Genomic DNA, 26393 nt, shown 5'->3' on the forward strand with positions numbered 1-26393 from the left:
GGGCGTTACCACGTCCGAATGTAACTGACATTTCCGACGCGCATCAAGTGGGTAGGGTATAAAGAATTTTTTTTTTTTCATTATTTTTATTTTTTATCAATACAATAGGGTGAAATTATTTCTCCATAAACATTTTTCGATCACAAATTTAATCAGTATTTTGCTTGATTTTCAAGTGGCTTTCTTTTTATATATATCTTTTTATTATTACAGTTGATTTTTTTCTCACTGTCATTATATGTCAAAGTATGAAAATCCCCACTATCTTTATTCAATATTATGATGTATAAATTGATGCACAAGTGGGCCAAAAAAGTTTTAAGCATGGTTTAACTCTGACCCTGGATATCTCTTTGACTAACTTTGTATTTAGTTAGTCAACCCTGCCCGCGAGGCGTCATGGGAAATGACAAGTGGCGAGTAGGGCCTAAAAATATATACATATATAATTAAACAGACACTCACACATATACCAAGTAATAATATATACTGTATTTGCAAAATGCTGTATATCATTAATGATCAAGTACCACACTGTCGCACTTTTCTTTCATGTGCTAATCTCAGTGTTTATTTGATTGAATCAAAAAAACACAGATAAAATAATATACACATTTGAAACATATGTTTTTTTCTTTCTTTAATGTTTTCATTTTTTTTTATCTTTTTAACGACGTTAACGTTTTTAAAATTAAATATTATTTAGAGAGGGTGAATAATTTTAAAAGCATGCAGTTTTAAATATGGTCACATCGGTTGAGACATGAAAATTGTCAAGTCTCGCCAAGATGATGTGCAAACTTTCACGTACGTGACAATCATTATTTTCCTCTTTAACTTTTATAATATTATTCGTGGTTGTATGTATTATGCACTTATGGAGTCGTTGAAATATACTGCCGATAAAAACGATAACACGGTGTAGACGATACGATGTTAAAACTACGTAGATTAAGCCTCATAAAATTATAAAAGTTTTTGATTTGAGGTATATACAAACTCTCATGAATGATTTTACGAGATGTAATCTAGTCGTGACTTGAATCGTATGTTTGTTTATTTTTTTTATAACAAAATTAAGTAATTCATAAAAATAAAATTATAATTTTTTTAATATTTAATTTTTATTGTGAATTATTTGGTCTTGTTAGTGGTTGTACTGCGATCGTTTGAAGATTGTCAGAATGTCGGCAAGATAAAAGTGATGAGTGTACACGGTTAAAAAAAGTAGAAAAAGAATAAAGCCTTTCATCGTTCAAATATATATATGTGCGTGTTGTTTTGTTGGTCTTTTTTTTTTTTATTTTTTTCTTAGTCGAATTGACAGCCATATAAGAACACTGGCTCAATCGTCCTCGCCATCGAAACGAATTTATCGAAATTTTAAATCTCTCGATCTCTTGAAATAGAATTACTTGTTTGCTTACTTGTTTTTTTTTTTTTCTTTTCTCTCCAAGCTCCTGGATACCTGAAATAATATTTTTATTATTTTTATCGATTTATGGATGCGTGTATGTGGACTGTATTTTCTTTTTATATATATTTGGATTATTTAATACTTTAATTTTGTCGGATAATAATTTTGGCAAATAGTAAACGTGAAAATGGCAATACCTGCTGGTGTTTCTCATGAACTATTGGCTCATAGCCATTGTAGAAATGTTGAGAAAATTGAGTATAGCCCACATCTGTTTTTTTTTTTTCTCCAAATAACTGCAATGGCAAATATATACTCTTGCAGCACGTTTACGATACAAAATCTCAACCACGATTTGCCAACAAAATCTTGGAAGATGACTACTGTTGGTATTATGTGTCTCAAGTAGCTCTGTGAACAAAAAAGCAAAAAAAAAAATGAATATAAAAAAATAACAATAATCTCAATTCAAGTATTTTATGTCGAAGAAACTATTGAGAATGACAAAAACATCTGTCAATACCATAAACAAATGAAATGAAATTTTTTAAAATTAATTCAATTTTTTTTTTTATTATTTTTTTATAACAGTTTTATTTAGACTTCATGAATATAAATAGAAAATAAATTTAATATATTATTCGTTGTTGAAATAATAATTGTCAAAGGTGAACAAAAATAAATATAAAAATTACTTTTTTTCATTTGCATAATAAATAAAATTTATTTATTGCTAAATTTTCCAAATAAACTGTCATAATGTTTTTTCATCAACCACAAATATTAACGAGTTAACCTATCATAATGTACAAACAGAATTTCACGATATCATGAGTGAATATTCCATGCATTTTATAGTCGTTTATATTCGCTAATGGATTGTCGATATCATCATGTTCACTCAAAAGCAATATTTTTTTTCTCCACTTGTAAAGTCAAATCCCATATTAAAACTTGTCAACATTTATGACAGACAGGTAACAAAATCCATATTACATTTTTATATTTAATAAATTAAATTCTTATTTAATTTTTTTTTTCAGTCATTTATACGTGAATATATACTGGACAATATATTGGTCTGTATTTTTACGTATTTGATGTTCTATTTGGTGCTATGGTACGCCAATAAGGTATGAAATAAAAAAATAAATATTAAAATTTGTAATTTATTTATCACATTTTAGAATTTGCTATTTTGTAAATTATATATAGTGAAATTTTGTTTTGATTTTTTTACTCGTGATCTTTCACTTTCTCTAAAAACAGGTAATCAAGCAAATCGAAAGGTCCAATGATGAGATGTTGGAAGTTGTTGCGGACAACAGAACGGTATGCTATTCATACATGACTTTAATTATCTTCAATGACATTAGTTTTTTTCTTTATCTAAGTTTAATTTAAAAAATAAAATAGAATATAAATCAAGTTAAAAAGTGAAACTGTTAAATAATGTAACAAAAAATTTTACTAGAAACTCGAGGATGTCATCGCACTCAGAAATAAACGCCAGGAATATGAAGATGTTGTTATGAAAGCAGTAAGCAAAAATAATTTTAATAAAATAATTTTAATATTTATAATGAGAGTTAATTATTTTTTCATTTTAAATTATATTCATTTGAGGATAAAATTAAATAAATTATTAATCTTGCTAATTGAAATTTTAAAGATGAGAATTCTATGATAAGATATAGTTAATAAAAGAATTGAATTTCTTTCTTTTTTTTTCTCTTAACGTGTTAATAACATTATTTATTAATTTAATATTTCAGAAAGGAGCACAGAGGGTCATGGCAAACCACCTAGAAAATGAGGTTTGTTCGTTGAACTCTAAGTCAAATTAATGAGTTTTATTTTTCCTTTTTTTTTCAATTAATACTTCATTGATTCACAGATTAAATATTTGCACAATGAATTGGCAAGTACTACTACCAAATTGGATGAATTGGAAAAAGTCTTTGACAAAGTAAATCCATTGAGAGAGTTATTATTATTCTTTTTTTTTTATTTTTTGATTCAACACATTTAGTGGTTTTTTTATAAAATATTAGATTAATTACAGCGAAAATATCGACAAAAGGTGTACAAAAGTCAAATCGTGTCTGGAATTGGGAAAGAGGAATTTACGGAGGATGCAAAACTCGACAAAGACTCGATTGAGAATGTCAAGGTTATTTAACTTAAAATATTCCACTGATTTTAAGCTATATTTATTAGTTATTTTTTTGATTCTTTTGATTTTTATATTTTATTTTATTTGTAATTTGAGTAATTTTTTTGTAAAAGATACTTGAACCGTCGTTTCCACCGAGCACACCACCACCAAGAAAATATGGAATCTTTGTCAGTCGACCAAATAAAATACGAAATTTACCAACCAACATCGGATTCAAGTAATCATGCTTCAGCTGAAACAACTTCCAATGCTTCTTCCGAAAGAAGTAAGTCTACATATTTTTTTTTCCTCTTTAATTTTATTACTCAGAGTAATAAAGAATATTACTTGAAAATTCGTTTCACTTTCACTTTATTAATTTAACACATTGTAACATTTTTAATGAAATTATTATTAAGTTTTTATTTTTTTTTTTTAATTATTATTTTTTAGATTAATTTAATTAATATTTTATTTTATTTTTTTTTTTTGCAGTTAACGAATGTGATACATCGTTTTCAAAAAATAAAAAAACAAGAAATTTATGAATAATTATAAATAAAAAAATTTATTTAAAAAAATTAATTATTTAAATTGAAAAAAAAAAAAAAAAAAAGAAATAAATAATAATTTCAAGATTTTTTTTTTAATTTAATAGTTTGCTGTATACATTGATATTTTCATTTTGAAATTTTTCAATTTTTTTAACGTTTAATATTAGGCCCTGATATATAATAAAAAATTATCACCAATAAATTGATGTTGAGAATAAAAATAGGATTACAATGACATTCGTTTATTAAATGAATTTATTGCATTAACCTTGAAAAAGTAAAAAAAAAAAAATATTATTAACCTTGATAAATATGCAAGGTGAACAAGTCACATTTAAAAAAAAAAAACCTTATCTTTACTAACTCTAGAAAAATAAAAACAAGATGAACAAACAAAGTTTATTTTCATTATTTAGAAAATATTTTTTAATAAAAAAATGAATAAATAAATAAATAAAATAACTGAATAAACAAATACATGTATCAAAATACAAGTTCTATATCTGAACTACTTAAACTTTTAAAATTCTCAAGAGAATGTCAATAAATCTTCTACATTTAGAGACTTTAAACGTTGACAATTTTGATCATAATTACTTTTGACAAGATGTTTTTCAAGTTTACTCTATATAAACTTTCAACTGTCAGTGTCAAATAAATTGCAACCATCATCAAATAATTATCTTCTTCACGTATATGTCAGTTTAGAAAAAAAAAAAAAAACCGTCTCAACTAATTTGTTTTTCGTTCTGCTTTCACCACCCAGATCTACTTTGTTTTATTACCAACCTTTTATTGCACTAAAATACGGAAATTCTAAAACTAATCATTGTAATAAAAAAAAAAATAAAAAACATTCTAAACAAAATAAGCCAATGTGCTATTTGCAATTGACAGAAATTGCATTTAAACCTGGACCAAGTCACGCACAACAACATAACATTCGCCTGTTTCCGTCTAACTTTCACTGACTGCCATAATGGTGGTCACCAGTTTAGCTCCAACTTGACGTTGTTCAAAACCATTCACAGTGATTCTTTGGTACCGGTAGGCTACGGATCCAACCCAGTCTCTAGTATTGTAATTTTATATTTTATTAATTATTAATTCATTATATTCTTCATTTTTTTATAAAAAAAATATAATAGATTAAAATTTTGTTGAGCAACAATGCTGTGATAAATTTTAATCAATGTTATATTTTTTTTTAAATAGTTGAAATTTCATTAACCCATTTGACCCTCGTGTTTATGTATGAGATGATCGTATAAAAAATAAATAAATAAATAATTTTTTGTGAATTTACGTCACCACATTTGCTTTTGTGTAAACTAAAAAAAAAAAAAAATTTTAAATTGTATCAGTAGTCAGTCAGTCAGTCGTGTTTGTGACACCAAATTGAGTGTGCATTGTTGAATAATAATTAATGCTCAATATTAAAGTTACTGTCATCATGATCAACATCAAGTTTTACTTAAAATTCTAAATAGTGATAATTGTATTAATTTTCTTTTTTTTTTTTTTATCAAAACAATTGTTTTATAAACACAAAATATAGGTATTTTTATTTTTGCTTATTATTTTTACAATCCAAGTGGGAAAGTATAAATCATTTTGGTGAGTTTCTCACATGCATGAGTTAATAAAAAAAATAAATAAAAATAGCTATCAACGCATTGTATTAGATTATTACTTTGGGTATACAAATAGATAATAATAAAAATAACAATAAAAAAGAAAACGAGAATTAAACAATTATTTAGCAACTCCGGATGTGCAAAGAGATTTTAGTTCATTAAGTAACATTTAAATTGCAATTATAGCTGATCAAAAATAAAAAAAAAAAAGCAATAACAGTGAAATATTTATTCAACATTAATTATTTAAAATATTTGCTACTATAGTGGCTATGAGGAAAAAACAAATAAATACGTGAAAGTTAACATGACATTACTAACAATAGCATGGTGGTTTTTGTTGTTTGATTTTTCATTTTGTGGATAGTAAAAACAAACAGTTATTAACTCAATACACAAATTAATCAATCCATTTTTTTTTTCGGTACAAATTGGCAAGAAAAATATTTTTAATAAATAATTTAAAACTAATTGATATTAATTTTCAGAGTTGATATTTTTGTTACTGAAAAATAAATAACAAAGCAAAATGGTTGTTGACACTGGCACTGTACGTTTGGTTATTTTTATTGGAATGTTTCTGGTTTTTGCTGGTGATTATACAACATTGATAAACAAAGTATTTGGAAATGGCATGGTGTCAAATAATTCAACATTTGGAACACTTCAAGGGCCACCAAAACATAATACAGAAAAAATATCATTGATGGCAGCAACAAAAGAAATTGATTCCAATGATGGTAAAAAAATAATAAAAAAAAAAATTAAAATATACAAAGTAATAATAATTTGACATTTAAAATTTATACTTGTATTAAATATAATATTTTTATAGCCCATTATAAAATATTAATATGTATTATTTTTAATTTATTTTAGTTTTATCTCGTAAAGCAAAAATGATGATGACAATTAAAACAGCTTGTTTACCAAAACTTATTTGTGAACTCACATCATCACCGCATCAGGATCAACTGAGTGAAATGGAAAAATCCTTGCTCAATTTAATCAGGTAAGAGAGAATATATATAAAATATTTAAATTTTTTAATTAAAAATAAGTAAATAAATAAAAATAACAGATATCATTTACATGAGGATATTTAATATTCATCAAACTCCTTGAAAATGATAAATATTAATTTACATATTATTTTTTTCAAGTATCTTAATTTAATGTAAACAAAAAAATATGGGAAAATAATTTTTAATAATACTGTTTGAACGAGTTTTTAGAAAAGTCAACTCAGCTAGATTGAGAAATTTCTTTACAAATTGGATTTTATATCCGATGAATTTTTTTCGCTAGTTTTTTTCAGTTACCACTTTCAACTTTGTGGTCAGTGCACTTATGTCTACTTTCACGACTTTCGTTGGCAAAGTCATCGATGCGGAAGAACAACACTTGGAAACGATAAACCTCCATGCGTTTCTTATCTTTTTTTATTGATATGATATTGTACGATATCATGTAATAAAGTTGAATGCTTCATATTAAATAACGAAATAAAAAATGATAGTAATAAAACGGTAATTGAAAAAATACAAAAAATATAGATAAAATTGTTACAGTTATTAATTCAGTTTTTATCTGGAAATTTATAATTACATAGCAACAAAAAGAAAAAAAAAAAAACAAGTTATTTGGTTTTTATAGAGACACAATAATTTTTTTAAGAAAAAAAAAATTGCAACGTTTTTTTATACGCTTGAATAAAATAAATATATCAAGTTGGAAAATCCACAAGAACCACTCCTTAAGAATTATATAATTTTTTATTTTTCAAACGAATAATAATTATGCAATATATAGAACAGAAAAAAAAAATTAAATTAATAAACAAAAAAAAAAAAACAGATGCATTTTGTTTATCGTAAATGTGAAAGCATTCTTTATTTTGTTTATGTAATAATAATGAGGACCAAAAATTACGATCAATTTGACAGTATATTACGGGTCTCTCACTTTTTGCATAACACATATAACGAAGCCATTGGCCACTTTCCATTTCGTATAGATTATCCAACACAAAAAACTTTCTCTTCCGACAAAAATATTAAAAGAAACAAGTATATACATCGTGACTGAGCAATTCTCCATCATTACCATTGCCTCTTTACCTTCACAACAAAGTTATCAAGCTCACATTCCATTGACCTTAAATATAATAAAGTCATTTGTACTTTATGCTTAATGACTTTCAAGGCATTAATTGTTATAATGAAAAACAAAATTAAAAAAACAAATAAGACAAAATTAATTCTTGATTGTTATTATGATGATACAAAAACAAAACAACAACTAAAAAAAAAGAGAAAATGCTATCATAGAGATTTGCTTCATTGTCAGTCTTTCAAAATCAAGTTTGAAAAGTAAAAGGCAACTTGCCTTGTGCTGATTCTCGTCTCCCAGTTTACATTGAACTGTTATATCTGGCTGCAATTTGCAATATTGCAATAAGCCTATAAATTACAGTCTTTTTTGTACCTTTCAAATCTTACTTTAGCAATGCTATTTGTTTATTATTTTTATATATGTAAAATGTTACACTGTGTTTTCTCATAAACATGTTAATAATAAATTAAATTATTTTATATATATTTTGAAAAAATAAAATAATATACGCAGTATAAATTAAATTTAATGAATAAAAAAAAAAATAACATGAGTGAAAAAATTTGAAATTGCTTTTATATATGACGCGTAATAAATTAATAAAAATTAATTTTTTTATATTTACAGAGATACAAGTTTGACGACAATGGCGGAAGTGGCATCAAGATACCATTTTGCAGCTCATATAGGTCAACTTATCAACGGTATTGAGGGTCAAGGCTGTCATAATTTTTATCCAACTTGCCCTTTGCCACGTTCAAGTGTACTCAATATGATGAAAAAAATACGACTTCGTTGAAAATAGTTATGATAAAAAAATTTAAAAATTATTAGTTTCATTGTGATTATTCGAAAATAAAAAATAAATAAATAACCACATTCACTGCGAGTGAAGAATCTCATGATAATAATAATCTTTATCTAAACTATTTGTCTGTCTAATGACGATTATAGAGATAAAAAAAAAAATGAAGAGTAATGAGAAATCTCATAAATTGCTTGACGTATCTGTGATATCGTATAATTGAATTAGAAAAATTGCACAAAACTAAACAAAGTGTGGAAAAATAAACAGAAAAAATAATTAACTATCAAGAGAAATTCAATACTTAAAAAAAATATTTTTTTCAATCAAATAAATGTTAAGTTAATTTTAATATGATATTGTAAATATTATTAACTACTATTTTATAATAATAATAATAATTAATTAATTTGAAAAAAAAAAAATCAGTGATTAATTTATGAAGCTACTTTTTAATCACCACTTTAATGTTTTCATGTTATTAATGTTTTAACTAGAATATTAATTTTGTAAAAAAATAAATATAAATAAATAAATAAATTAGTAATTATATTTATAATGTTGATAATTATAATAATGATGTGAAGCAAATTGTTTTTTTTTTTTTCTTTTTCATGTGAGTAATTGTTAATTTACCAGACAAACTAAGAGACAAAGGCAAGGTAGTCAAAATGACAATATTATTTTGAATTGGAATCACGTCGAATAGTCATGTGCCAAGAGATACCCTATTAACAATTATGGATGCAATGATTATACTGGGTCGCAAATTTAAGCTCTTAATTTCTAACTTATTGCCCATTGAGTAATGACAAAATGTCTTGCAATTTCAGTTCTCGGAAATTGAATGACCAACAATTTCATCATAGTTAATGTTGATGTTTATACAAATCCAGCAAATGTTCTATACACTTTAGCCCTTCATAATTGCAAAACTTTGATAGACATACACAGATAGAGAAACTAAAATCAAGAGAAAGATGGAAAAAAAAAAAAGGGTGGAAGACAAAAGATTTCTATTGTACAACTGGTTAATGTACAACGATCAAATTTATAAAAAAAAAGAAAAGGAAAAAGAAAAAGAAGATTGCATACTCAACATGTAATATTCAAGACATTGGGATTTTAGTCGGCACGCGAATGAGTTTTCTTCATTCGTCGTTCAGCCGATAACAACAATTTTATCAAAGGGAGAAATATAAAAAAAAAAAAGGACAAAACTAGTAACAACAACAACAACAACAACTATCTCGACGGCGACGACGTCATACTCCTTCTGTCATTAGGAATAAGCATCAAAATTGTAGAGCTTAACTTGCCGTAGCATCGACGAAGCAAGCGAAAAAGTAAATGGGACGTAGCACAAAATTGTTAGAAATTTCAACAAACGACAAAAGCTTCCTTTATTGTACTTGGAAAATTTTGTCAATTAATGTATTAAATTAAATTAACTGGCACTGGATATACTTGTATATAGACAACAATAAGTTTATCGAAATGAATCCAGTGAAAACTTTTAAAATGTTTGCCATTTTGTGTATTCATATATATAATCCAATCAAAAAAATATTACAATGTCATGTATATAAAAAGAAAAAAAAAAAAAAAAGGATTATACATATAGTCTGATTGAAAGTTTATTAGTTTGTTTATTTTATTTTTCAGGGGAAAGTAGAAATGACAACACCTATATGATGAAATAAATAACTGTCTTTTATAAGACGTAATAATAATTTCACATATGTATGTATTGATTTCACTGTAATTGTGACGTGCATCATGATATCCAATAACTGGTACATGACACATATTGATTAATCAAATTAAACTGACATTTGATATCTTGATGATACTCAATAAAATTGCAAAGAGGAAAATTGACCTAAATTGTTTTCAAACTGATTAGAAATTTATATTTATTATTTTTAATTGAAGATGAAAAATTTGATTAGCATTACGACGTGGTTCCGATCACGTTATGCCATTTGTTTTTTATAGAAGCATGTTGCAATCACAGTTGAATATAAACCCAGGCCACACTCAACCAGCATATTACAAGGCACGTTTAATATCACTTGAGTGGGGTATTTACTTTCTCTCTGAAACGAGTGTGTTGAATTCCAATAGCTTGGTACCACAGGTACATACATCTAGCAACCAGTTTTTATCAGTCAGCCACCATTGTCGCGGCCACCAGGCGTTCCGCCGTGCGGATGAGGCTCGTGACACCTCTTCAAGTACGTAAACAATAAAATTATTGTTATTCAATTAATAAAAATAATAAAATATATAGTGTATTTACTCAAAAAATAATTACACATTTTTTTTTATCCAACAAAAAGGTTTTTTAATTATTATTTTATATTTGTTTTTATATTGAAATTTGTTTTAGTATTGAAAAAAAAAAATATAGCCAGTGTAATTAATTAAATTCATTTCAAATGTTTACAAAGAACAGTGTAAACAAAATGTAAAAAAAATAAAAATTTAAATTACAATTTCATTGTATTTTTACAAGAAATAATAGTAAAGAAAATATAAAATAAATTAAAAACTTTAATTATAGTATACAAAAATATAATTGTATACAATCAAAACACGAGTTATATAAAATTTTATGAACTTTTCAATTTTGTTTTTAATTTTAATAATATAATTAAGTTGCTATTCATCAGATCAAATTCATCTTTAAAGGTTACTGAATAAATAGAAATGCAGTTATCACGTGTATGTGTATTATTAATTTGCTCTTTGATAACACTGGATTTTGTGACATCAGCACCAAGTCCACAAGAGCCAGCTTTTGAACTTCCTGTACAACTTGTTGGATTTCCAGTTATAATTGCTGCTGTCAGAATAACTAATTTTATCAAAAAACTTGCATACTCTTTGAATCCACGTAAGTTATATTATAAATTTATATTATTATTATTTTTCATGTCATTATATTTCTATGCCAGTGATTTTGAATCATCATTTTACACGCAATTTTGTTAGAACAGGAAATAATGTTATGCTTAAACACGATTTACAACATTAATTCCTGAATGAAGAAAAAAAATATATAAAAAGAATAAAAATAAAATCTATATATACAAAAAGTCAAATGGTAAAATCATTGGTAAAAGCGAAAGTATGAGAATTTTATAGACTTAAAAAAAAAAAAAAATATATCATTCAGAAATATGATTTATGATTTTCAAGTGGTGTATGAAATTGTTGATAATTTTTTAAATTGTATGTCATTAATTTAATGTTTTTCTTTTATTATGACAGAAACCTATATGAGCCGCATGAAGAGAGCTGGTATACGGAATCCGGAAGAAATTATTCTGGATGTGGAACAAGTTGAGAAGAGGCTTATTTCTGAGATGGGTGAAAGTGTTTGTATCTATGAGCACATTTGCTCTAAATATGCAGAGATAAGTTTGATGAATCAAAGTCAATCTTCATATCAAGATTTAGATGAAATATTCAGGTATTTAAATTTTGCTTTTAAGAATAATCTTTTTTTTTCAAAACTAATAAATTACGTCATGCCATAATACTGATAAAAGTCATGCAAAGTTCAATGTTGCAACAGAAAAAAATACAAATTAAACTTTACTTATATTATTAATGATCCACCTTTGATCATATATTCATTGCATCATCGATTTCTAAATCATGTTACGCCTTGTTAAGGACAACTCTCTGTTTGATTGTTTGAAAACAATTTATCCCAAAATCAATGATCCACGAAGAACCTCAATTTGCAATTTGGCTTTGAAAAAAGTAAAAATAAAATTTCACAACATGAAATAGCAATTTATATTGTCTTCATCAATTATATGACAAAAAAAAAAAGAGACTGGAATAGTGAAAAAAAAATATATGACATTATAAAGATATAAATTATTCTTGGACTAATTTGTGTGTGACACAATTTAATTTCGAAATATATATATTTTTAAAAAACCGTCAAGGTATATTTTTAAAGATAAAAAATAAGCAGGTATAGAGAGTTACATGGGTATCATTGGTTTATTTAGTTTATGGCACACTAATGGGACAAGAATCTTTACTAACAGCATCAGCATCGTAAAGCCAAGATCGTGAACGAAAGACGTACGCGTCTTGGGATTTACTTCAGATTGTTTGCTCCCTTTTGTTGTATTTATCCTGTCTTTATCCACTAAGTACCATTTCTTTTTTTTGGTATTGAGCTTACACTAAATTTAGTTGTAAGTAACACTAGAACCAGATAGCCTTAATGGCTTTGGCACACGTACCCTAATGCATCTCGATAATTCTCATCTCTTCTATACTGTTGGATATATTTTTACCCCCTTCAACTCGGACATACATTAAAAATTTTCTCAAGCTTCTGTTACTCAGTAAATACCCTTGTCTTAATAGCAACCATTTTGAATACAAGAGGATCTAAAGACAACGATATCAAAGGAAATTTGAAGATGATTACATGATTTTTTAATTTCAGACAGTACAAAACACCAACGGATACTATGAAGGAAAATTACTTGCTTAGTGTCTTCCTTGGGGAGATTGTCAGAAGCCCTACGTTATGTCATCAACTTGCTAAACGTGGTAGAGCGTGTGATGAGACAACACTCTCGGATTAAAGAAAGAAAGTTAACGTTAAAAAAAAATTGTAAGTTTAAAAACTTTTTTCAAACAATAATAAAAAAAAAAAACTGCTTGAATATTTACTATTACTAAATAAATATAATTTCTTTTTTTTTTTCTATTTATAGATGCTGATGAAATTTTTATTTTTTTCAACATACTGAATTATTTATATGATAATATTTCAACATGTGGTATTTAATGGTGGATAATAGTTAATTTATCAAATTCATTTGTATATAATTTTTGATAAATTTTATTATTATTAATATTCAACGATGAATTGTTAATTAAAACAAGTCAAATTGTTGTAAATCACATTGGTGATAATTGACTCAGGTTTATTTTTTTTACGACTGTATGTATGTTTTATATAATAATAATAATATTGATGAGTTGTTGAACTTTTTCTTTTTTTTTTTTTTGTTTAATTTTTAGAATAAATTTTTGTAAAATAATAATAAAACAAGAAACTAAAAGAAATCGTTTGTTTTTTTACTATTTGTAATCTGGGATTTCATAAGATCTTATTTTTTTTTTTTTTGTAAATAAGTGGATGTTTTGCATTCGCATGTAAACACATGAAGATTCGAGTTGATGGATAAAATGTAGGTTGACATAGAGAGAGTTTGTTAATGAGGTTTAACCAGCCCACGGCTATATATCGAAGCTTGAAATGTATTAAAAGAAACCCGAGACGATCAGTTGCGAGAAATCGTTCATACTGGAAACAGCTAATTTTACTCTGGAGGTACTTGGATATTTTTTTTTTTACATAAAAATTAGAGTTTTAATTTATAAATTATTAAAAGTTTGATAAGAAATTCCATTAGTTAATGGAACGTTAATTCAAACAATATAAAAATTACAAGTGTACTTAATAGCTGTTATATAAATGAAATATTGATTCTATAAAATTGTTTACCAAACAAAAAGCAAGAGTAATTAAAAAAAAAAATTAAATAAATAAAACAAAAATTGTATTACTCACGTATAAACATAGCAGAGTTATTGTTGCATATTTCAAACAAAAGAAGAAAACAGGAAATAATTGTGAGAGCCTTGTTTGACTTGAAGAGTGTAAAGAGGCATTTTTCAACATGTGTACATCTCACAGTTCAGTGTCCTACTGGTCACAAATGAAAGTGACCCTGCTTGTAAAAAGCAGCCTTGTCCTCGTTTTTGCAATGTTTCTGGGTCTTGAGACTCAAGCAATCCACACGAGTCCGGTTCAAGTTCAACGGGACTTTAAAAAACTCGCTCGTTGTAATTTTTTTGTATCTGAAAAAAACAACAGTGTTAGAGATATTTTAGAGTAAGTATTTATAATTAATTTATTTTACAATAAATATTAAAATGAAAATAAATTAATGATAAATAAAAATAGGTGCATGAATGAATTGGCATCACAACAAATTGCTGATAAAAAAAATTCAAGAGTAGCTGAAAAAAGATCTGGATTTTTTTCAGAAACAAGAGATATTGATTCTAATAAACCATACGAGTACAATCCTTATCCGACGTATCCAGAAATTCAAAATAATTTTTACAATAAACCAAATATATTGGTGAGTTAATTTTGAATTTATAAATATTCTCATGTTAATGTATACTATTTAAATTTATATTGACTTTCACAATTGAAAATATATAAAAATGTATTTACATTTTACTCATTCTTTTTTTTTCTTTTCAATAGAAACGAGGTCCTCAACAGTCGGGTCATCGACCAAACCATTATGGATATCCACCTGCACTTCCGCCAAGCTATCCAATGCCATCAAACGCAGATTTCCGTCCTGGTATTTTAGGTGTCAACTTACTTGACGCACTCTCATCTATATCGCAATATGACGATCGTAAATGTGTACCGAGAATTCTATGCGAAGTTGCAACTGGTGTTAAACCTGGAAGCTCAGGATACAAACAAAATTATTCAGATTTTGGAATGAATTCTATCATCAGGTATGCTTTGTTTAAAATAATAGCTTAAATCTCAATAATGTCAACTATACTTGAATGTTATAGAGATATTATTTTATAGCCTTTTAACAGCCTTGGCACCGGGTACATCTTCACCGCTAATTGCTTTTGGTAAATCAGCATTGATGGGTTATGCAAATAAAGGAAATCCAGACATATGTTATCGTCAGTATCCACATTGTCCAAGAAATCCTTCTGACCTTGTTGATTATCTTAATAATCATAATGGTGGATTTTTTAGATTTTTTAATAATCGTTATGGAGGTAAAATTTATTAATAAATAATATTTCATCAACGTATTATACTATTCTTTTTTTTTTTCTTTAAATATATAGCTAATCGTGATTATGATAATAATAATGGTGATAATATTAATGATGATGATGATGATTATGAACCACAAAATGGAAATCCATACTCAGATGATTATTCAGCAAGAGAAATAAATAATTCAGAAGCTGATGAAACGTTACTGATAAAAACAATTAATAACAATGAAGACAATAACAAGAAAATAACTTTTCCAGAAGAAGAAAAATCAAACCGAGCTTCAATATATTCAGAAAATCATAATACACCATCATTTTTTCCTCAGGTAATATAAAAAAAAAAAAAACATTATTACTAAAATATATATTTAAAAGAAAATATATTAAAATTAAATAATTTTTTTTATTTGGCTAGAATAGAACTAGTCAAGAATATAAAATTAAAAACAACAATGAAAAACAATTATTAAAATTACCGGAAACAAAGATTTATCATTCAGACAATCTTACCAGTCAAAAACCAGCAAGTAACACCTTTCCAACTCGTCAAAAAGTCATGATGAATAGTGAATTTACAAAATTGGTTTTAGATGATGACAAAGCAAGTAAGAAAGATGCTCTCACACATATAAAACTTAAATCCATTAATTTTCAACAATTTGAAATGATAAATATGGCAAAATTGTATCTTGACAATGAAACAACAAAGTCAAAAATTCAACAACCATGCAACATGATTTGCAATGATTCAAATAATAATACAGTTCAATTTAAACAATATATAACTACATCTGGACTTACTACAAAAAAGATATCTAATGGATCAATTTTAAATTTATCCAATCAGCTTGTATGCCAAGTAATTTGTCAAAATATTAGTTATGATGATGAACGACAATTATCTACTCCATTACATATTGTACTTCAACCAAGTAATAATTTTAAGTTAATTTAATTTAAATAACACTACAATTGATTAATTTTTTCACTTGAATTTTATATTATATTATTAAAAACAAAAAATGTAAATAAAAAGAAAAAAAAAATGTTTAAATTTAATTAAATTTCAGATAAATATGATGAATCAATTTTACAACAAATGATCCTTGATAAAAATTCAATAATTATTAATGAAAAAATTGATAATATCAAGAGAATATTAATGACCGAGAGTCTGGTAAGATTACTTACGTAACGTGGGAACACATTTATGCAGGTCTTCACGGTTATTCGCCTTCACATAAGAAACTCTTACCCTTAATCCACTTTCTCAGTCACCTTAAGATACTCTTGTCACGTCAGATACCTTCTCCAAGTCTATTCACTAAATCTTCACTACCATTCCTTCATCTGAAAAAAAAAAAAAAATGTTTTTTTTTTCTATTATTCTCTTTGGGTTTTACCTTTGCTTTTTTTATCATTATTATAAATATACTTTTTTTTTTTTCTCACAGTAAATTCTAAGATAAACACGTGGACTCATTCAAGACTCATTGTTAACGATACCTGAATTATTATTTTCTTTTTTGTGTTTCAACACACTGCTTTGGCTTCTGATCCTTTTTTTTTTCTTTTGCACCAGGTGCCACACTCTGGTGTATCACTCGTTGATTTAGCAGGTGAGCATGAAATATTACAACAGCCAAAATATATAGAGCCAAGACCTCCAGTGCTGATAGATGAGCAAGGTGCCAGTCGTCTGATGCCTCTGGGGGTTCTATTGTTCCGTCAAAAAGTTTTTACTGATGCTAGTCCATCTACAGGTGATTAAAAATAAATGTTAAATCAATCACATAAAAAAAAAATTAATTATTATTCCAACAGTACATAAGAAAGAAGAAAAAAAATTCAAAAAAACTCCAAGTCTTCTTGATATTATAAAAAATTTGAGTGTCATAACAACGACTTTAGACAAAGATATTTTTTTAAATTATAATATGAAAGGCAAAACAACAACTCGAGTAAGAGAAAAAAAAAATTCAATTGACATGACCCAGATAAACAGATCACCAGGTGAAAAATTTAAAGTTTGTGCTTGACCTAGTTTTTTTTTTTTTTGTCAGTATAATCATAAAAACACTACCAATGTTTATATTACAGAGGGTGAGGATTATCCCCAGGGTTCTTGCCTTGAAAATGAATCAAAAGGTCTCAATGATGATGACGAAGATAATATAAATAAAAATAAGGACAATTCAAAAGTGACAACTAAAATACCATTGAATAAAAAACCAAACTCAAAAAATAACGTGAGAAAAAATGATAATGTACAACAATTTATGATACAAATACCACAAGCAAATATTAAATTCAAAGCTGTTAATATTTGTTAATGAAAAAATCTAATTTAATTATTCTGTTATTATAAAAATTATATGAATCATTTGACAGTTTGTAATATTATTACTATTATTATTTGCTTTTTTATTATGTATCAAAATAAGCTGATTGTCTTGTGCTGTCAGTTGCACAAGCTCTATACTTGGCCCTGTCCACAACACACGCCCCTACAGGGCATCATTGCCTCCATGTATCTCAATAACATTTTTATATTTCTCTTTTAATCTCACTTTCACCCTCTCAACAACCACCACCACCCGTGAAAGTCTACACCAAAATTATACGCCACAGAGAACTAAATAATTACATGCCTATCGTCAATCTATATATACACACAATATACATTTAGCTAGTGAATGACTTGTGTTTGAACAATGTCAAATACTGGTAAACCAGTAAAACACAATAGAGTACATATACAACTGTATAAGCCTCATCATCATTGTGACTCTTTCATCTGCAATAATAATGTTTTTTTTTCCCCAACACAACAGACTAAAATTCATCAACACCATCATCATATGCATTATTGTATAAATCATTGACGAGAGTTGACACAATGAGTAAAGTATAAATAAACAATATAAAATTTTCCATATGATAAAAGCTTATTTAATTTTATATCATGCTGTTGATATTAAAATTGTTTTTATTTTTTTATGTTGAAAATGTCTATGTATATATTGATAAACAAAGTTTGATCGTTATGAGTGGACACACACACAGAGGCTATGTGAATTATTGGAAAATATGATGAACAAGAAGATGGTATGAGGTTTGAAAATTGGTGAATAAGTTTGTCGTTTGAAAATGACGATAACACCTGTGACCTGGAAGACAAGGCTCGTGGTGGTTCCAGTGGCTAAAAGAGAAGACGAATGATCCAATGAACCAAAAAGGATGGGGTATACGTGTTTCACACTGAATTGTCAGGATATCTTTATGCAAGTAAACTAGTATGATCAACGTCATTCTGAGTTATCACGTTTATAATAGTATGTGTATGTGTGTTGGTGTTTTATAATAAAGTATTTTCAACATGAATACATGTATATTATGTATAATCTTATTCCATTAGCCACGATATTATTTTCAACGCTCGACATCAAAGAGAATGCTATCGTATTGTATCGTTGTGATAATTCCTCGTTATTAGAACCAAGACGGGTGTCTGTGGTAGATGAAGAGTTGGTGAATTGAATGGGAAATATAAAAAGAGAGATGATGCTACTGTTTTATCTCGTTGCGTTGCTGTCTTGACAATGTACTAACAACAGAGCTTACCACACCCCAAGTGCTGAAATAAATCCGATGGAATTGGAAATAATGCAAAGAAGCTTTCTCACTCTTTCATCGGCTTGGATCCAATACTATCACTACGGTTGTCTTGACAAAGAACCCTCGGATAAATGACTGTCACAGCTAATCCTCCAGTGAGTCCAAATAAAAATACATTTATATACATACATATATGTATATTTATACCTAAAGGGATGTCAAATAAAATGACAATACAGGTTGACTAATTTTCAAATCCGATATTTAATTATGTTGGCGAGAGATAAATCAATTAATTAAATATAAAACAATTTTTTATCATTGTGTCTACGTACCTCAAATTGAATCCTTTGTGGTTATTTTTTTTTTTTGTCACTTGATGTCTGGTATTCAAGTGTTTGATGTCTCGACACTTGAAAAAATTCTCTCGAGGATGATTCAACAATAAAAAGTCCATTTTGCGGTAACTTCGTCAAGACACAGGTAACGGTTGATGGATTTGTTTACTTGCACTGTCAATGTTTAACTTGAAATATTTTTTATTTTGATTGATGTTGATGTCCAACTGCGTCAAACAATGGTGGCTATTGTGACTTGACTGAGGACCTTGAAAATTAAAAAGAGATAAATATATCGATGATACAGTAGATTATAAAGTTATCAATTGAGATCGTGGCGAAAATTGGTACTAAAATTATTCGGCGCCATATTGTCATTCACGGCGTCATTCAAGATGGCGCAATTTCGTGGCGTCCTGTGGCTTGGGTATAATTAGCCAAAATTTTCCTCGTCAATTTTGCAACAATATTAATCAATCGTCAAAGTAAACAGTCATCAAAATATCAAATTAATACAATGGGTACGTAATATCAACAATAAAATAATAATTATTCATTATTTCGTTTTTATTTTTTGCATAAATTGAGTTTAAAATATTATGTTTTTTTTTTTTTTTTTTTGTCTTTTTACCATATTCTACACAATGATTTGTGACTGTTTTATGTTTTGTTTTCTCAACTCAATATATAACATATATTTTTTTTATTTGTTGTAGCAAAAGCAGCAGTCAACAGTTAACATGAGCCGACAAAATATGAATCCCAAAATATTGTCGTAAGTTTTTATTAATTTTTTTTTTGTTTTTTTTTTTTTTTTCTTAAAATGTCCGCGTCCTTTACTCCATAAATATATCCATCTGCATGTGTTTGACAAAAAAAATAAAATAAAATATTTTAACATCTCCCCAGCGACATACAGTTGTTATTAAAAAAAAAAGAAAAAAACCTATAATCCAAGATCAAATTACAGATAGTACTGGGGTGGTGAAAATCATAATGTCTCCGGTTTCTCAACTGCCAACGACAGGATAATCTACGTTGGGGAATAAAAATTCATGTCAACTGAGAGAAGGTTTGCAAAAAAATATATATTTTTCGCTGCGTTTTATGTAGAATGATGTACGTGTATATATGCGTTCATGTATTTATGATATATACATGAGACATCTTCTATTGTCGTTTGATCCAGGGACGTCTTTTCAATCGTTCTTCGAATCTCGTCTGCTGGACAACCAGTCACTTGGATAAGTGGAATCTTTTTACTCATCGTGATACAAAGAAAAATAATGAAAATAAAAAAAAATAAAATACTACGGTCGTCGTTTGCGATGGGGATATAATATTCTCAATAATTTTTCATCTTGAATTTTACGGGGGCGGAATCACACTGAATCACACACGTCCAGTATTCAAGTGACCGCTTCCTTTATCATATTTTTTTCATTATTTATTTATTTATATTTTTTTTTTCGATATAAATATGATTTTTTTTTTTATTCTTTTTGTTGTGGGCAGTTCATAAATAACGTATTAGCGAATAAAAGATGCGAAAAATACGGGTGCCCCGTCAGTCAAGCGTACTGATTGCAGCATTGATGTCGCGTGTCTCGGATCAATCGACTGGCCAACGATGAACGCGTGCCAGTATTTTCGTATCATTGCTTGTCCAACCTTACGCATATTATATACCTTTCTTATTTTTAACTATTTTATTTTTTTTTTTTGTTGGTGGAAAGAAGCAAAGCGGATAAATTTCAAAGTGATTTTGAAATAAGCAAATATGTATAAGCAATTTCCCCATCACAATACCAATGTGATATATAATACTATGATCGACGTTGATTTTTTTTTTTTTTAAATTTATTTTTCTATTTTTTAAAGCTACTTGGACAAAACCCGGATAATACCCGTAGAATTGAAAAAGGCGTTGTGAATTTATAAAGATGGATTATATATTTGGTTTTATATTTTGGTTATCAGTTGGCTTTTATTCGCAAGAATGCCGATCAAAGAAAGCCTTTTTTTTATTTTATTTAAAATAAAAAAAAATCCATTTAATTTTGTTTTTTATTTATAATATTATTATTTAAAATTATTTGTCGTATTTTTTTTTTTCTTTATCAAATTAAAATGCACAAGTTTTATCTTGTATATTTATGAGGATTAAAATTTTCATATTCATTTTTATTTTGTTTCTCATCAACGAGTTGAGTTGAATCAGCTCAATTTTTTTTCTTATTCAGTTTATTTTCTAGTTTTGTTTTTTCCTCATTCAACTCTTACAAAACTACTCAGCTTCTCATCTCTTGTATGTTTTTAAAACGACTTGCCAACGAGTGTATGCGCGCGTGAGGATAACGAAGTAGCATAGTCCAATCGTTTTCTGCGTTGGTAATTGCCAAGTAACGAGCGAAGCAAAACTTTTCGTTCTGAATTAAAACGACTGTTGAAGGAGCTTTATATGCTTGATGTGCGGGTATGGATGTGGTGGATGATGATACTTGGGCTTGTGTGGTTATCTAGGATACATGTAAAATATATGGAGGGTTATATAACGACCTCATACACAGTATTACTGTCTCTGGTTGCGCTTGGATGAAGGTGAAAGTGCACAACTTTACAGGCAGAAAATGGGAATAATATACAAAAAGTGTTTTTGTTTCATGGGAAAATTGAAACAATGTGCATGTATATATATGTGTAACAGTAAAATATATACGCAAAACTATTATTGTGTCTGAACCCCAAAATTGCCCTGTGGATAGAGCGGATATAACTGGGGTAAAAAAAATTAAATGAAATAATAAAAAAACAAAAATATATTTAGTAATAAAAAAAATATATAAATAAATATACCTATGTAGGGAAATACTGAGTTGCTCAATTTTCATAAAACTATAAAAACAATCGGACAGTTAAGTCGACAAAGCCTTCGTTACGCTTGCATGACCATGCTATATTTTCAACCCTCTCATTTCATATTGGTTCTATATGCCTTTCTTCTGGTTGGCCACCGAGTCATCTTGGTGGCTACCGCGAATTCATATTCAGCTGGTTCAATTTTTTTTCATGTCTTAAAAAGGGTCCAAACTGTGAGAAACATCTGAGATTTTATTTTTATATTTGTTATATATTTTTATCAAACAAAATTTATGTTTATAACAATCTTGAAATATCTTTCACACAGACAATTTTATATATTTATTTATAAAAATTTGCATAATCATAGGCCAAATGAAAAGCTTATAGAAGTTTAAAAGAATAATAAAAAAAATACATGAATATTTAAATTTTCTAAGGTCAATGTTAGATAATGTCTTCCTTTTATATTTTTTTTTATTGTTTAAATAAATCGCTGATGAAAATATTTATATTTTTGATACACAACAAATATTTTTAAAACATCCACCATAATTAAAATAATAAATTATTTTAGAATTTCCCAATTAAAAAAAAGGCTTTTCAATTATTTTTATAATTTGAGATAATGTATATATAAAATGGATATGATTCAGAGAGATTGGTCCACAGAGATATGATTATATATGGTGTTGGTGATGGGATTAGGGACTTGCATAGACTCACATACATACCAACTAACATTCAAATATATGTATAGCCACATAGGCACCATACACTTTGCTTTCGTGGTATAACACACGAGGTATATTATTAAGTCCACAATACCACTGGGGCCAAGAGAGAGAGAGAGAAACTGCGGCTAACCCATGGGGTCGAAATTCGACTCCCATGCATCATAATAGAGACGCGTGCGAGCCTTGGTTTGGCGTTTAACAGCGTTTAAGCACGACTGTAATTATATGCCACTCTTGTAACCCACGCACAACATATATAGAAACTATGCAATACAACTCGGTTTCCATGTCAAAGCCCATCCATACTTGGTTCACTATTGTTGACCTTTTTTTCCCCCCTTCCAATATGTATTTTCTATTTTTTTTTTTATGACTGGTTGCATACGCAAAACGTCAAACCTGTATATGTACACACCCCCGAATCATTTACTCCATTATATGTCATACCGTGTGACTTTTCGCGGTTTCAAAAATCAAACTTGGTATACATATATGATGTAATTCCTCGTAAATTACACACTCGATGAATTGAGTATATATAATATAGTCATTCATTCATACATGTAATTTTCATTTAATTTTATATCATTCACAAAATTCATTCAGTCAAGAAATAATTGTGATCAACGTATAATAAATAATTAAATAAATTTTTACTTTCGAATTAAAATTTAAATTATATTAAAAAAGAAAATGTTATTCTGTTTTTTTTTTTTGATTTAATATAATGTTTGAGTTTTTAAAGTTTCAATTAATGATTAATATTATTTTGATGAGCTTCGAATGAATCGAACGGGTGACTCAAAGAGGGCTGGTCGTTGCCGTCGGATTCATTGCGATGGCAATTAATAATACTTCATTCGTACACTGTTAGTCAGGCGACACCGCATAAATTCACTCGGACGAATAATTTCGTTCATAACTCAACCCTTTTGGCTGTAATTCATTCTTGGGGGTCAATATATATATACATACATTTTTGTTGTCAACTATTTTATATATATATGTACAAATAGAACCAAGTTACTTGGACTATGCTAATGACTCAATGCAAATTTGGGGGTGTAGAGTGCCTCAGCATGCCATACGTCATTTATACAGATATATATATATTTTTTGGTGTAGAATAACTGTATGTACATATATATACGAGATGGAAAATAAACGGGTGCATGATACGTAAGTGAAGGTGCGGAATTTTGTAAAATATTTTTTCTCTCTTTTGCTCCCTTGTTCTGTTGCATGTTAAAGCACTCTAGCACTTCTGGTATTGTGAACAAAATTTTCCCTCCATGTTTCATGCATCACTGAACTTGGAATAGATATGTCCAACAATCATAAAATATTTTTATTATTTTATTTTTTAAATGAATAACAACACAAAACTATAAACTACTAAAATATCAAGAATTTTAAAATATATATATATATATGAATTTATATTTTTTTATTTACTTTTTATTTGAAAAAAAGAATAATAAAATTTATGAGAATTCTTTGTAAATATATATGCAGATAAAAGTTAGACTTAAGGAAATTAAAATATAAAAATTATTCATAATTTTATCAGGCCTCAAACTAAATTAACATAAAATAATAAAATTAAAATTAGACATTGTAACAATTCGAATACTCATTTATAATTGTACAAAAATGTTTGAACTACGTTTCAACACTTGTCTATGGCGATTAACAACAATCTTGACGTTAAAATCAGCTGCTTTGTCTCCAACTACACAAGAAATTATTTTTAATCATTTATTAAAATGAACGTAAATTAATATTCTTCTTTTTTTATTATGAAAAGAAAATTGTCATTGCTTTTCTAGACCTTTCATTTACCGAGGTCTTCCAAACTTGCTCGTATTTTCATTTTTCAATTCCATTTTTTATTTTTTTTTTTATTTTACTTATGAAATTAATTTAAAAAATTATTATTAATATTGCAGCGGAAATAAGTCGAATACATTAATCCAAAATCCAATACTCAATTGCAGTAATGGTGAGTCAATAATTTTTTTTATCAATTTTATTTTGATTTTTGAGACATTTAAACTTGATGTTTATCTGTAGCAATATAATAACCGATATATCTCAAGGTTGACCTAGTTTATTTTAATAACCGTATATCTACCCTGTTATCAGTGCAAATTCTTTGATAAAAAAAAAAAAATTTCGTTCTCGTAATTGTCTTGGAAAAAAGAAAAAAAAAAATCAGTAAACATTGAAATATAAATATCTCCAGCCTATATATACACACATTATTATTGAATTGATAAAAAATAAAAATACACAAACATTAAAAAGAAAGAAAAAAAAAATTATATAAATAAACGATAACCTGACATATGAGATATGTCAAACACTAACTCGACCTGGTTCATTATCTAAACTTTTCTCGTTCATGTGTATATACAGTATACACAATTACACATATTTGAATAAAAAAAAAAATATGAATCACATGTTGACAGCAGCAATTCGAGTAGCTCGCGTACGTTGTGTTTATTATCAACTATTGATAATACGTTTTTAATCAGACTCAAAGTGGCTGGAGGAGAAAAGGGGCTACGAGAATTCACGATAATTATATATTTAAAAATAAATACTCGATAAATAAGAATATTAAAAATAAAGAAAGTAAAATGCATATAGGGAAGAGTATAGGTACTGATTGCCTGTTTTGAATTTTTTTTCTTGGAATTATGTGAAGGGGGGACAGGTTAGTGAGTGTGTACACAGGTGTAACTTGAGGCCAAAGTGCGTTAACAAAAAATAAATAAATAAATAAACTCTCAATGTCCCATGTACATGTTCACAAATACTTTTGCTTTAAGTATATGGTATCTCTCAGAATGTATCACTAGACTGCTTGTCGCCATCGTCTTATTGCCCTCTTGTAATTTTTTATTTTGTTTATTTATTTTTTTATATGTTACCCTCTATATTATTTTGCAATATCAGTGACAATTTAACTTTCAGTACATAGCGTGATTCATTTGTATACTTAATATGAGTAAAAATTTCTACACTCATTTTCCGAATCAAAAACCCATTAATTTTAAATCATAAAAAAAAAAAAAAAACAAATTACTTTGTATTATCTTGGGTTTGCAATCTCAGGCACGCAACTGGCCTACATAAAATTCTGCAATTTTTTAAATATTGACTCTTGGTTGACTCATGAAAAAAATATTAGTATATTACGAATTTTAAAATTCAATGAGGTCAAATTATTTATGGTAATTTTTGTTTAATATAATTAAATTTATTTAA

The 26393-nt window shown here is 27.3% G+C and overlaps 4 protein-coding genes and 1 long non-coding RNA gene across 9 annotated transcripts; 4 read left to right on the top strand and 1 right to left on the bottom strand.

Annotated features, from left to right (window-relative positions):
- Positions 1 to 1961: 1961 nt before the first annotated feature.
- Positions 1962 to 4363, top strand: LOC122851633. Of its 3 annotated transcripts, XM_044150990.1 has the most exons (10): positions 2046 to 2085; positions 2234 to 2394; positions 2461 to 2550; positions 2687 to 2749; positions 2892 to 2957; positions 3193 to 3234; positions 3315 to 3386; positions 3472 to 3590; positions 3707 to 3861; positions 4071 to 4195. In XM_044150990.1, the coding sequence occupies exons 2-10, from the start codon at positions 2311 to 2313 to the stop codon at positions 4121 to 4123; spliced, it is 744 nt and encodes a 247-aa protein (XP_044006925.1). In that variant the 5' UTR covers positions 2046 to 2085; positions 2234 to 2310; the 3' UTR covers positions 4124 to 4195. The 3 variants fall into 3 exon arrangements, with proteins under 3 accessions (XP_044006926.1, XP_044006927.1, XP_044006925.1); XM_044150991.1 differs by having other exon boundaries at positions 1962 to 2394; positions 4071 to 4363; XM_044150992.1 differs by having other exon boundaries at positions 1987 to 2394; positions 3483 to 3590; positions 4071 to 4363.
- Positions 4364 to 5076: 713 nt separating this feature from the next.
- Positions 5077 to 8942, top strand: LOC122851635. Of its 2 annotated transcripts, none has more exons than XM_044150996.1 (4): positions 5077 to 5209; positions 6255 to 6506; positions 6646 to 6778; positions 8509 to 8942. In XM_044150996.1, exons 2-4 carry the CDS (start codon positions 6296 to 6298, stop codon positions 8678 to 8680), a joined length of 516 nt encoding a protein of 171 aa, XP_044006931.1. In that variant the 5' UTR covers positions 5077 to 5209; positions 6255 to 6295; the 3' UTR covers positions 8681 to 8942. The 2 variants fall into 2 exon arrangements, with proteins under 2 accessions (XP_044006931.1, XP_044006930.1); XM_044150995.1 differs by having other exon boundaries at positions 5079 to 5746.
- Positions 8943 to 10340: 1398 nt separating this feature from the next.
- On the top strand, positions 10341 to 13663 carry LOC122851634. 2 transcript variants are annotated; one of them, XM_044150994.1, is made up of 5 exons: positions 10341 to 10923; positions 11362 to 11585; positions 11963 to 12164; positions 13167 to 13337; positions 13441 to 13663. In XM_044150994.1, exons 2-4 carry the CDS (start codon positions 11399 to 11401, stop codon positions 13306 to 13308), a joined length of 531 nt encoding a protein of 176 aa, XP_044006929.1. In that variant the 5' UTR covers positions 10341 to 10923; positions 11362 to 11398; the 3' UTR covers positions 13309 to 13337; positions 13441 to 13663. The 2 variants fall into 2 exon arrangements, with proteins under 2 accessions (XP_044006929.1, XP_044006928.1); XM_044150993.1 differs by having other exon boundaries at positions 10343 to 10923; positions 11381 to 11585.
- Positions 13664 to 14412: 749 nt separating this feature from the next.
- On the top strand, positions 14413 to 17947 carry LOC122851632 (probable serine/threonine-protein kinase DDB_G0283337). Its single transcript, XM_044150988.1, has 10 exons — positions 14413 to 14627; positions 14700 to 14880; positions 15012 to 15277; positions 15357 to 15559; positions 15632 to 15891; positions 15981 to 16497; positions 16636 to 16742; positions 17148 to 17328; positions 17390 to 17578; positions 17666 to 17947. Exons 1-10 carry the CDS (start codon positions 14413 to 14415, stop codon positions 17896 to 17898), a joined length of 2352 nt encoding a protein of 783 aa, XP_044006923.1. The 3' UTR covers positions 17899 to 17947.
- LOC122851637 lies at positions 15112 to 19381 on the bottom strand. The gene is made up of 4 exons (XR_006373714.1): positions 19252 to 19381; positions 17072 to 17322; positions 16757 to 16915; positions 15112 to 15219 (listed from the first exon to the last, which is right to left on the bottom strand). It is a non-coding gene; the product is annotated as an uncharacterized LOC122851637 (long non-coding RNA).
- Positions 19382 to 26393: the final 7012 nt, after the last annotated feature.

The sequence above is a fragment of the Aphidius gifuensis genome, linkage group LG3, assembly GCF_014905175.1.
Source record: "Aphidius gifuensis isolate YNYX2018 linkage group LG3, ASM1490517v1, whole genome shotgun sequence".
Taxonomy (NCBI): Eukaryota; Metazoa; Arthropoda; class Insecta; order Hymenoptera; family Braconidae; genus Aphidius; species Aphidius gifuensis.

Excerpts from the sequence above, each read along its gene's own strand:
- LOC122851633 (XM_044150991.1), top strand. The coding sequence starts at position 2,311 with ATGTTCACTCAAAAGCAATATTTTTTTTCTCCACTTGTAAAGTCAAAT. Across the intron at positions 2,551-2,686 it reads TGCTATGGTACGCCAATAAG|GTAATCAAGCAAATCGAAAG; the intron begins GTATGAAATAAA and ends CTCTAAAAACAG. Across the intron at positions 2,958-3,192 it reads AAGATGTTGTTATGAAAGCA|AAAGGAGCACAGAGGGTCAT; the intron begins GTAAGCAAAAAT and ends TTAATATTTCAG.
- LOC122851635 (XM_044150996.1), top strand. The coding sequence starts at position 6,296 with ATGGTTGTTGACACTGGCACTGTACGTTTGGTTATTTTTATTGGAATG. Across the intron at positions 6,507-6,645 it reads AGAAATTGATTCCAATGATG|TTTTATCTCGTAAAGCAAAA; the intron begins GTAAAAAAATAA and ends AATTTATTTTAG. Across the intron at positions 6,779-8,508 it reads TCCTTGCTCAATTTAATCAG|AGATACAAGTTTGACGACAA; the intron begins GTAAGAGAGAAT and ends TTATATTTACAG.
- LOC122851634 (XM_044150994.1), top strand. The coding sequence starts at position 11,399 with ATGCAGTTATCACGTGTATGTGTATTATTAATTTGCTCTTTGATAACA. Across the intron at positions 11,586-11,962 it reads TGCATACTCTTTGAATCCAC|AAACCTATATGAGCCGCATG; the intron begins GTAAGTTATATT and ends TTATTATGACAG. Across the intron at positions 12,165-13,166 it reads GATTTAGATGAAATATTCAG|ACAGTACAAAACACCAACGG; the intron begins GTATTTAAATTT and ends TTTTAATTTCAG.
- LOC122851632 (XM_044150988.1), top strand. The coding sequence starts at position 14,413 with ATGTGTACATCTCACAGTTCAGTGTCCTACTGGTCACAAATGAAAGTG. Across the intron at positions 15,278-15,356 it reads GGAATGAATTCTATCATCAG|CCTTTTAACAGCCTTGGCAC; the intron begins GTATGCTTTGTT and ends ATTATTTTATAG. Across the intron at positions 15,892-15,980 it reads CACCATCATTTTTTCCTCAG|AATAGAACTAGTCAAGAATA; the intron begins GTAATATAAAAA and ends TTATTTGGCTAG.